The sequence below is a fragment of the Canis lupus genome, chromosome 4, assembly GCF_011100685.1.
Source record: "Canis lupus familiaris isolate Mischka breed German Shepherd chromosome 4, alternate assembly UU_Cfam_GSD_1.0, whole genome shotgun sequence".
Lineage (NCBI taxonomy): Eukaryota > Metazoa > Chordata > Mammalia > Carnivora > Canidae > Canis > Canis lupus.
The window spans coordinates 33,590,509-33,602,585 of NC_049225.1; the positions used below are offsets into that span (position 1 = coordinate 33,590,509).

At 36.8% G+C, this 12,077-nt stretch overlaps 1 protein-coding gene across 12 annotated transcripts in view; it reads left to right on the forward strand.

Moving 5' to 3' along the window:
- The window catches only part of CCSER2 (coiled-coil serine rich protein 2), a 189,706-nt gene extending 179,127 nt beyond the window's left edge, over positions 1-10,579 (forward strand). For 4 of the 12 annotated variants that reach the window (XM_038534506.1, XM_038534508.1, XM_038534507.1 and 1 more), the window contains exon 13: positions 5,796-5,992. In XM_038534506.1, coding sequence (XP_038390434.1) covers positions 5,796-5,859 — 64 coding nt within the window. In that variant the 3' untranslated portion in view covers positions 5,860-5,992. Of the gene's footprint in view, positions 1-4,134; positions 5,368-5,795 lie in introns of those variants that run through there. The other 8 variants (XM_038534505.1, XM_038534513.1, XM_038534514.1 and 5 more) reach the window with 5 other exon arrangements.
- Positions 10,580-12,077: the final 1,498 nt, after the last annotated feature.

Sequence of the window (12,077 nt, forward strand, 5' to 3'; positions counted from 1 at the left end):
TCAAACCCAGGTCAGTCTGATTTCAAAAGCTAAGTGATTCAATATTGTGTTGTACTAGCTCTGCCATATAACTGTATATAAATTCTTTCTATACTTTAAAGTGCTTTGCATGTCCTAGCTCTCTTTTATCTTCAGGAAGGCACTTAAGGAATCTTGACTTCTGTATCATATCAGATATGCCTGCAATGGGTTTAAAACACTTAGATATAACTGACATTACTGAAATACTTATTTGAAGCCTAGAAAGCTCTTACTGTATAGCAACTAGTTTTTATTCTGCTATAAAACTTGCCTTTTCTATTTCAAAACCCTGTTACAAAAGGACAGTGGCTTGAATTCATCATTCTCACACCTTTTAATAATCATAGGTGACATTTATTGAGCACTTTTGATATGCTAGGAAGTCCTATGCTAAGTGTTTTACGTGTATAATTATATTTAGTTATTAACATTAGAAATGGAAAATTGTTGAATGCTTGTTCAGAGTTTTCCCAACTTATTTCATCCAGAAATGTCCGTCTGTAGGTAAAAAATAGTTGTAGCTTAGCTAGTATCATGGGAGGTGCTGTGTCCTGGTTAATTTATAATTCTTCCTGCTGCCCTTCTAAACATTAATCATTATGCTAACCCCAAACTTGTTTAGAAAGAACATTTTTTTTTCTGTTATAAGATTTTTCATCAGTGTTTTTTTTTTTAACTTGTTTTTATTGGTTATTAGCGCTGCATCCCTGACCTAATAGGGAAAGTATTATTTTGATTATTTATTACCAAAGAAGCAGTTCTGGAATATACCAGTTACTAATATTCATTTATTTATTAATTTATCTAAAAAGTATATATTTAATCCCTGCTATGTGCCAAATACTAGGAACACCAACTATAAGAACAAATAAAGCTTGGTACATACCTATAAGGATCTCGTATCTCTGGTTATTTTTGTAAGCAGCCCAAAATAGACATTTAAGATTATCAATGAAGAGCCTACCAATCCCTTGCACAGTTACCCAGTAGTACCTGTGGCACTCTTGACCTTCATACCTGTAACCGTTGCCTCTGAGAATCCTCAGAATGGTGTGCTGAGGTGATGTATCTAACTAAAGTAAGACATGAAGTTGCTGAGTCTAGTTAGAAGCGCTTAGCTCTGCAAAGGTGGAGGACTAAAGCTCTACGTATTTGTGACTACAGGCTGTTTCCTGAAGTCTGCCCCACTCCCCAGTAGGTGGGATTCCTTTTGTCCTGAGTCTTCTGGGCTGCTGAGCCCAGGAAATGAATGGGCTGGTGGACAACTTTTTTGGATACAGATTAGTACTTCATCATGCATCTCCAAAGCAAGAAATCTGTAGCTCATCTTGAATTCCTTCCAAGTAGCTGCTTACTTGACCACTTTAAAAAAAAAAAAAAAAAAAAAAAAAATCTCTTTTACCCTTTTCAGTTTTGCTTTCAGTATATTAATTTTAGGCCCTTATAATTTTTCATCTAGGCTATTAGTAATAGCATACTGCCTGGCTGTTCTGCTTACAATCAACCCTCCTGTACATTGCTCACTAATTCCACCAAAATAACATCCTAAATATATATATATTGGATCTTACAATTCCTCTGTTTAAATTTATCAGTGTTAGTCAGAACCACTTAGCCTGACAGGAGTTTCTTTATGCGCTGTCCCTTGCCTATGCTTTCCCGCCAGCACTGGGATCTCCCAATTCAGTCTAACAATTTGAAGTTACTAGAACATACCATATTCTTTTTTTGCCTCTGTGTTTAGCATGTGCTGGTGCTCAGCACTGAATGTTTTTCCCTTCTTGTCTACTTGGCAAACTCTTAACTCATCTTAAAACTCAGTTCAGATGTTGGTGATTCTTGGATGCCTTCTATGACCCATACAATCAAGCATATTTTTTCTTTTGTTCTCATATGTTGTTATGCTTGAGACATGGTCTCATCATTTGTTTACGTATCTCCCTCACTAGGTCTTCTCAACCATAAGAACTGCATTGTATTCACCTCTGTATTTTTCTATACCTAGTACAATGCATGATGTATTGTAGACATTTACAAAAAAAATTAATAAATAGTCTTTGATATTCATTCCCGTTGGTTTTATCCATGAGAATATGGGATCATTTTTTATTTATTCAGAATTCGATCTAAAGGTGTCTGAGGGCATAGAAGCAGTAATGAATGTGGGCAGGAAGAATTGTTAATATCTTGCCTTTGTGTTAATATAGTTGAATGTTCAGAAATTAGGGAAAATTGTGCTGCAAGCAACAAGGTCTCAGAAATGCATCTTTGCTTTGTTTGGTAGAGGTTAAGAGGCAGTTTGTCATTTAACTCACCAGCAGGTAGCTAATGACAGTTCAGTCCTTAGTGGGTAACCAGTTCTATGCAGTCATCCACCTTGAGGAGAAATTGCCTTGGTCCTCACTATACTCATTTCTCCATCTTCTTCTCTTTTTTTTAAGATTTTATTTATTTATTCATGAGAGACACAGAGAGAGAGAGGCAGAGACACAGGCAGAGGGAGAAGCAAGCTCCACGCAAGGAGCCCAACGCGGGACTGGATCCCCGGTCTCCAGGGTCACGCCCTGGCCTGAAGGTGGCGCTAAACCACTGAGCCGCCCAGGGATCCCCATTTCTCTATCTTCTTTAAGAGACTTTTTTCTTATGGTAGTGGAATTGATTTCCAAACTAATTTTCAAATAAATAATAAAACAGGACATTTATTTGGGGATAGGGAAATTAGATCACACTGCTAAAATTAACTTTTAATAAAAATACAAAATCTGCATTATTTATAAAGCATTTAGAAACTACTAATTTATTCACTGTAATTAAGTAATAGGCGTCTTTTATATAATTGTTCAATATAACTCCTCAGATGACTCATTTTTATTATTTTAAAAAACCTTATTATTTTTAAATTCTTTAATATTTGATATGCAGCTTTATTGCATTTAGTACATGCAGTATATCTTCCTGCTATACTTCTATTTAGTTTTCTGATAAGCAGTAGTCAGTTGAGTAATAAAAGTACACTAGTCCTCTCTGCCCCCACCCCCATCCAAAGCTTTGCTTTATTTGGTTTCAGTTAACTGCTGGTTATTTTGGAGGTTTTTTTTTTAAGATTTTATTTATTCATTCATGAGAGCCACAGAGAGAGAGTCAGAGACACAGGCAGAGAGAGAAGCAGGCTCCCCGTGGGGAGCCCAATGTGGGACTCGATTCCGGGACCCAGGATCATGCCCTGAGCCAAAGGCAGACGCTCAACCACTGAGCCACCCAGGTGCCCCGTCAGTTACCTGCTGTTGACTGCCATGTGGAAGCAGATGATTGTCCTTCTGACATATTGTCAGATCAATAGTAGCCTAATGCTATGCCACAACTCTTACATCATTCACAACTCCTACATCACTCACCTCCGTTCATCTCATTATGTAGGTCTTTTATCATCTCACATCACAAGAAGAAGGGTGAGAGAGACCACATTCACATAACTTTTACTATAGTAATTGTTGTAATTGTTCTCTTTTATTATTAGCGATTATTGTTAATCTCTTATTGTGCCCAATTTATAAATTAAACTTTATCATAGGTATGTACGTATAGGGAAAAACATAGTAAATACAGAGTTGTTACTACCATGGTAGGTTTGGGAACATATTCATGCAGATAAAGGGGGACTACTATAATGAGAATAGGACTAATGGATAATTTATCTATAGTTCACAGTGCTCCTTTTCTGGAGGTTTGGCTGTCTTAATCATAAGTTTAATACTTAATTAGGAAATCATACCTTTTTGTGCTTTGAGCTGATAGCACATCTATACCTTTTTTTCATACCAGCAATAGGTATGCTACAATGAAGTCATTTTTAAATTGTTACTGATATTTTCAAAGGTCTTAAGTTGCTTTAAGATTTTTAACTCAAGATTAGAATATCTTTTGATATTTTTGAAGGTAAAAAGGGAAAGCAAATCCCCATTTCAATCAGCCTTTTGATGCTGCACCTTTCCCTTCTTTGGTTGCTTTTTTTCCTTTTGGTAGATTTTGGCTTGCTTAATATGGTCCTACTCTATATTTTTACTAATCTTTCTAAAATGTATGGTTACTTTGGCACTGTCATTTTTTTTCTAGGGATTCCCAGCCAATTGTAATTACCTGGTGATTTTGGTACCTTCCTTCTTGAAGGTATTCATCTCTGTGTGGTTTATTGTGAAAATGCGCACTGCCTTTGAAGTTTAGGACATAAAGCTTGAAGCTTGAATAAGACATTTAGCTTAAATAAACTGAGATGGCTTATTTGTTTTAAATACTCTAAAATAAGAGTCAAATGTAATACTCTATATGAATTTTGAGTAGTCATTGTCTTGATTTTACTGTTTTTTTAAATAGCCTGCTGGCCTTAAACCATCCTGGCCAGCCATCCCTTTACAAGTCATTGCACTTGGCTCTCCGTTATCTGTTATCCTGCCCTAATTGGCCTGACTCCTGGCTCCGCAGTCATCCTCCAGTACTGGTCGAGGAGGTGAAAAAGTGACAGAACACGAATGATGCAGTGTAAATAGATTTGCCCCTTTCATTGGAGAAATCAGATATACGGTGTATATTTATTTGTGGATTAGCATAGCAAAAAAAGAATATCAAAGTCTATATTTCAGAGCCCTTCGGCAAACTTTTTTATATTTTCAGTCCACATTATTTAATAGAGAATGTGTATGTATTTTGTTTATACATTGATAACAATAGGCTCTGCCCCATATGCTTTAACTATTTGGGCCATTGAAAGAGAACTTTCTTTACTGACTTCCCAAAAGTAATAGTAGAAGTTACATGTTTGCTCTGATTTGTATGGAATATGATCACACAGTGAGCTCCAGAAAAGTGTGTGTGAGGCACATTGGCCTAAAGAATTTTGCTATTATAAGCTTCTCAGCTTTAGTTCAGGTTAGAGGTAATTTCAAATTTGTTTTACTCTGAGTCGTTTATTCAAAAGGCTGATCATTTTAAATTTTAGATGGGTGTTCACTCTTGGGCAGGTTAACTGTTCTCCATTTACCAGAACCCTAGTTGACCCCTCATATGGCAGTGAGACTGAACAAATAAGCTGTGAAAACGTTTTATTCTGAAACTTTTCAACAAGAATGTTAAAGATAGGTTAATATTAGCTAAATGTATTGACCTGTTTTGTTTGAGTAATTAGAATTTCACGTCAACAAGAATATAATCAATCTAAGCCTTGTTTATCTGATGGTTGATTTTAACTCTTGATAGAAGTATAGCAGCTTGACACTTTTAAATTAATACTTTCTCTAGCCAAGTGTGTTAAAGTGTTATACAGCTTTCCTTAAAAAAAAAAAAAAAAAAAAAGTCTTCAAAATGGGTAATATTCCGAATGGTCACAGTTTTTATCTGTGGTTTATGAAGATTAAATCAAAGTGCTATAGAAATCATTCTCTCAAGCTATCTTACCTATAAAGTTTTAAATACTTAATGAATCAAGGCAGGAAATCTTTTTTCTACAGTAAATAAGTATTTTAATATTTTTCTTTTCCCCTGTTTTATTTTTAATCTTGTTTAGTGTTTACTGCTTGTATCATTTTTTGTTTGCATTATCACTCTTGTATGTGTGTCATGAATTCACCTGAATATTGCAGTTTATTTTTCAATTAAAAAAAAAACCTTACATATTTCTTATATTAAAACATAAGTATCAACAGCTTAATTGGAACTTATATTAATTCTGGGTGGCATATATAAAATGAATTGTTGCTTAATGTTGTTTTTAATTTTAATAGCCTCAAGTACTACAGCCTTCCAGCAGCCTTCCCAGACCCACAGACCACGCCCAGGGAAAACTAATAAAGCCGCAACATATCGAGGCCCACAGTGAACCCACAATCCAGGGCATACATCAGGGTGTTGCACATCTGGATGAAAGCTTTACACGTGGCTTACAACAAGAAAGCAGCTATGATGTGGAAGACCGGCCTTTTTCTTCAAGCCCACAATTCACTGAGGATGTGGCTGAGAGTACACCTTCTGAAGCAAACTTGAACATGACCATGAATGCTCAAGAGCCTTATCATTCGGCAAATAATCAAATTAGTGACATGCAATTTGTACCTACTTCTCTTCAGATGCTTCCCCAGTCAAGTGCAGTAGACCAGACTAAGAGAGTTGAAAGAAATCCGTCTTCACTGGAGGGCTACACATCCCAGCCCAAGTCTTTACCACTTTTTAAACCATCCGTCTCAAATTCTTTGGTACCTCCTCCAGTTTCTGAATCCTCTCCAAGTAGGACTCCCACTTGTAAAAAGTCACCAGTAATCACACCATGCAGTTCATCAAAACTTCAGCCAACATCTAGTCAGACAAATCTTGCAAGTAATCCGAATCCAAAAGCATCTAAGCTCCGCCCCCCTTCTGGCTCTTTCAGACAAAAACAAATAAGCAACTCCCAACTAGAGCCTCAAAACTTCCAGGCCAAGACAAGCATCCCACGGCCACTAATAAGAAGAAAGGAAATCATGCAGAATCTGAACGGCAATTTGAATTCTGGGGATTGTTTGGCCTCTAATCGATACTCCCGTCTTCCTAAACCAAAGATACATTAAGTACATAGCCATCACCTGCCAATTTGTTTTTAAAAAAAAAAAAAACAATCTGTTCTGTAATAGCTTTACGTGCAGTTTGCTACCATGACGGAGGTTCCATTGAAAGCTTGCAAATCTTAAAATTAAAATGTGGAAGCTTCTAATAGTTTGGCTCTTCCATTTTATATCCTGGTTGATATATTTGAGCATTTGAGCGTATTTGTCTCAGGTAAACACAAAAGTTTGCTTACCCATTTCAGCGGCCTACAGCGGGCTCTAATCATGTTATCCATCCCTCTGCACATCAAGAAGTCCCCGATATCCCGTGTAGCAGGCAAGCAATGTGCTTTGTTCATTTAGCCTTTTGAAGGCCTGTATTAATTGTGGTTCTCAGAGCCTAACCCCTTTTCACCTGTGTCTCCTGTGAATATGGTTACTGTTTTAACTAAAGATAGGGTGATAATTGAAGATGGTAGACTGTAAGTAAAATTCTGGCCAGTGATTTGTGTATTCAAAAGGTCTATGCAAAAGCTTTATGATGAATAAAAGATCAGGCTTTTAATGGGAAGTCTATGTAAGTTTTATTTTTCCTTGCTAGGATCAGCCAGTTAGTTTCAGTATTTATTTATTTACCAAATTCCCCTGGCTAAAAATGTTTCATGTGATGTAAAAACCAATTATATGTTGCTTGAATGTCTTGTTTTGCAGGCTCACACACACACACACACACACACACACAAAATTTCTATTTCTTTTTGCAACTCCTTAAGTTTCAGAAAGCCTGGGTTGCATCTTGAAGCCTGTACCTAAAGATGTATTCATTTTGTAACATGTATTGTTGGTGCTAGAGTTTTGCTGGTAATTGTTTTGAACCCTATAGGCTTATGGATCCAGGATAGCTGTTTTAAGGTTCCACAGCATATATTTTAAATTAAGTCTTTATTATAATATTTATATTTATTGACTTTCTGCTAATATCTGGAGACTGGAATAATGGACTTGAAATGTTTGCACAAACCTTTGATGAGATATAAATACCCTAAGGACAGGGATTGAAACTATTTTCTATAGCAAAACAGTTAAAGTATTTTGAGAATAATTATAAACTTAGTAAGACTATCTTGAGGAAGCTGGAACTCTTTTTTTGTTTTTCTGAGTTTTCCAGGTTTCCCTTTTATGTTGGTATGTTTGAATGGCAGTTTCTTGAAAAGTAGATTTTGGGATGAAAAATAGAATTGGAGAGGGGACATTGTGTTTTGTTATAAAGTATTAAAAGCTAGCTTAATGTTCTAGGAAGGTAGCTGGGGAACCACTTAGGGACCATATGCACTAACCTAATCATGCTGCGGGCCACTTGTCAGATGGTTCAGTGAATTTGACCTCTGTTCTCCCAAATCATGTCATCTTTAGGCTGTTCACCTGTTGCTGCTTTAATTAGAATTAATGCTTTTCTGACAAATAGCCTTTTACAAAGTTAATCTTTGTTGTGATCAGCTGACCAAAAATGTATCATAAGGGATTATGACCAAGAAGTTAGTCACTCAAAGTTCTTGAAATTTCACTTTAAAAAATGTACACTGGTGAAATTGCCCCTTTTAGAAAAAACAACAGCAAGTGCTTTAGTGGAAATTTTGAAAGAGCCGTTTACTGTCATTTTGGTGCAGTCTTCCCTTACCTACCAGAGGACCATTCAAGTGAATTTGCCATTCACTGCATACAAAAACCATTCTTGGATTTGGTAGCAGGTGAGCAACACAAATCTAGTCTCCTTCAACAGCACATTTGTTGGAGAAGCACTAAAGTTCAGAAAGGTTTTCACATAGTCCAGATATTGTTAAAGTGCTCAGACATATCAGCAAAGCTCTCTGTTCATAGAGGCAAGAAGTGATGGCTGGCAGCCGTAAGTGGGTACATGTGGTGTTGCATCTTGAGGAGAAAGAAAACTGATGTCATATATTGCAAATGGGGTATCACACTGTATTTTCCTAAAGTACACATTGATGAATTGATTTCTGGTTTATTTGGAAGTTAGTGTAGACTCTTGTGAAACATTATTTACAAATAAAAGTTTAAAACTTTATTTTTAAGCAAACCCCCTAGTCTGGGGGGAAATACCTTTGTTACATAAAAATGTTGACTCCTGCAATTTTGTTTATTCCAGTCTTTTCCCTGCTCGGTTTTTTTTCTCCCTGATGAATTTACAGAAACATTAACCCATCAGTTTATCAACTTCTCTGTGCTTTTGTTGAGCCTCAGCCTTGGCTCAGCAACATAATTATTGAAGCCTAATATATTTAAGAGAAAAAATCTAGGATGCTTGTGCAAAACAGGTTTTGCCTGCAGTTTGCTTTTAAAAACTGCATGAATATTTCTTTAAAAACTGCTCCATAGTCCAACGTTAAGTGAGAAATGAGGTGAGGATGTGTAACTCGCCTGGATAATCAGGGGTCACTCTCAGATTTGGCTTGATCTCTGTTTAGTGCTTCTATAAGTCAACTCTGTGCCAAATCCTCTACGGGAACTCGGATCACTTTTTTTTCTGAGTTCTTATGATTGCAATGTAGATGGCTGCAGTATATGAATTGTAAATCCTGAAGAAAAAGTTTTGTGGGGGTTGGTTAAGTTTCACATTCGTGAACGAGAAAAGTAATAGAGCATGTAGAGTTAGACATTTGGCTGTTGGTGGGTGGATGTTTGTCGAATTCTTTAGAGAAAGCTTGGCCTAAGGAGTTCATCAGTACAGGTGCAGATGATTTTAAGGCATTAAACAAAGGATTAAATAGTTGTGTATCATTTAGAATGTTTCTAATAACTGAGACCCTCTAGCATTTTTCTTTTGGAGTCTCATTTTCATTTGTGCAATGTTTTCAGGCATATAGACTACTGTTCATTGTATTTATATAGATGTTAGGGAATTTTAGTAAGTATTCTAACAAGTAAAAATCTGAATAATGAGAGAAAGTATCAGATTTGCACTTTAAATGAGCTTAATTGCTTGGAGTTGTGCCTGAAATATCGAAACGCCTCCTCTTGGGCGTGGCTTTCTTTGTTGAAACGAATTTCTCTGTAATTGTTGCTGTTTGAAGTACAGCCTTTCACAGAATTATATCCTCAGCATGTCACTTTACTCATTAAAGCACTAAGTTCTTTGAATGTTTCATGGTTCCCTGAAGTATTTTACTCAATGCATCAAAGAGAACACGATCCCCCATAGCTGTCACTTCTGGGTCTTCCTGTCGCATAGGTGATCGTTACAGACACAGAAGTGCACTTTTCATTTCTGAGCAGAGTTGTCACGATGATTTTCTGGTCTCTGGGGCACGGACGATGTGATTTGGAGTCACCGACTAAGCCTGCAACGAAGTTCACTAAGACTGCAGCATCGTTTCAGTTCACTCTTCACCTCACATAGTAGTTTTCGTGTTTATAAATTAGTTTGGGTGGTTACGTTTGCATGCCTAAGCACACATTCGAAAATTAATTATAGCTGTAGTACAAATACCTGATGTTTTTCCTTGAGGATGATGGCCTTGCTATTTTTTCTTAATTCTGATGCTTGAATTCTATTTTCTAATTTTCTTTCCACACCTCCCTTCAGTTTTTCTGCTGCAGCAGTTTGAAAGAATACACTCGGATAAATGATTATGATGGTGGGTGCCAATCTACAACTATGCTGTCAATTAAAGATACGTCATATATTTTAACTGTGTTGGGGAAAAGCTACCCACTTTCTCCTCATTAGAGCGTCACCATAACAAAATAACACTGACCCTAAGAATTTAAAGTCTCTAAGTCATCACTAACTAAAAACAAAAACGCCACAGTCTTTAATACCTGCAGTATTGTTTTCCCCATTGATTTTAAAAACCAGAGTAAATACTGTATATTAGAATTTGCTTGTAAAATGAGTTATAAAAACTGGATGTAAAGTCTCTTTCCTGAAAATGTTGGCATAGTAAATAAAAATAAAGTTCATAATTATAAAAGTTTTCTTGTCCTCACCACTGCCTTCCATAGTGTACTTTTTCTTGGATATCTTCTTCTCCACAAAGATCCAAAGTGTGATGTTCATTCGGTTGATTTTCAAACTCTGTGTCATGTTACACACTTCCTTCTACACACACATCACACTCCAAATCCTGATTGAGTAGGAGGTAAGCAATAGTTCAGCGTTTCCATAGACTCTATAAGTGATCAAATACATCACTTTCCATTTTAATCAAATGCCTGCTTTTTAGCTCAGAAAAATATTGGGATAACGGATAATTTTTACCTAAAGTAATATTAGCATCTTGAGTGAGGAATGCTGCATACAAGAGGAAGACATTGTAATTTTAATTATTTTTTAAACCTGTACAAAAAAGCTTGAAGCAACAAGACTGTTTAACGAAATTTTACATAATTTTTAGGAACAAATGGAACAGGGTCTTTATCGTTTATTTTCCAATTTAACTATATGTAATAGTCATTATATCAAAGATTTAGGAAGTTGACAGTGATAGGATTAATCCAAGATGGTTATATAAATGCAGGAAAAAGAATGAAGGAAATTTCATTACTAATAAATCTGATAATGGCATTTACTACCTCCTAAGACCTCTCTATCAGCTTTAGGGCCCTCTGCGTTACTAGCAAGTACTTTCTCAGACTAACTCCAGGTTCTTTTTTAGGCTGTCACCAAGTGTAGTAATTTCATTTGTTTCTCGTGCTCATTCCACATTTTCCATTCTGAACATCTCCCCCTCCCCCCAGAAAAGACAAGCACACGTTGAATCTGCTCCTTCTAGTAATGGGGTTTAAGGAAGTTTTGTAGCTGCCTGAGGATGTCCGTCCCTGTGCGAGCCGCCAGGTGAACTGAGGTGAACACCACAGGGTCCTCGGCTCCTGGAGCTGCGGAGCCACAGGTGGTTTTTACCTCACACCATCCTGCTCAGGAATGCCCTAATTCTCTTTTTTAGAGCATGACCCTAAAACTCCTCTCCGCTCACCTCACTTCATTCTGGGTTTTAACTGCCTTCCACCGTTCTCATCTTTGCTCCTGTATTCCTGGCTACATGCCTTCATTTCCCTTTGATAATCTGATTTAATTCAGGAACTTCTTCTTTAGCCATATCAGATATTCCTAAATTCTCTGCCTTTTCTTTCATAGGTCATTAGTCAGGATTTAATTTTGGGACTTCTCAGCTGTCTTAAGCCACCCTCCCTTTTAGACCTTGGCCCATAGGATCCGAAGTCCACTTTTAACCTTCAGTTCACATCCAGGCTTCGTTTTCCTTCTGTCCCGTTCTCGTATCTACTATGGCCTTGATAGTTGATGTTTTTGGTTCCCTGCCATTTTTTGCTGTGTGACCTCTGAGGAGAAATTTAGCTCATCTACCCCTCCCCCCCAAAATCCTCAAATTCTAAAAAGTGAAAGAAAAAGGAACAGTTCCTCACCGGCCTCTCTGATTTTCCAGCCGTAGAAACAGTATTGCTGTTGCCCAC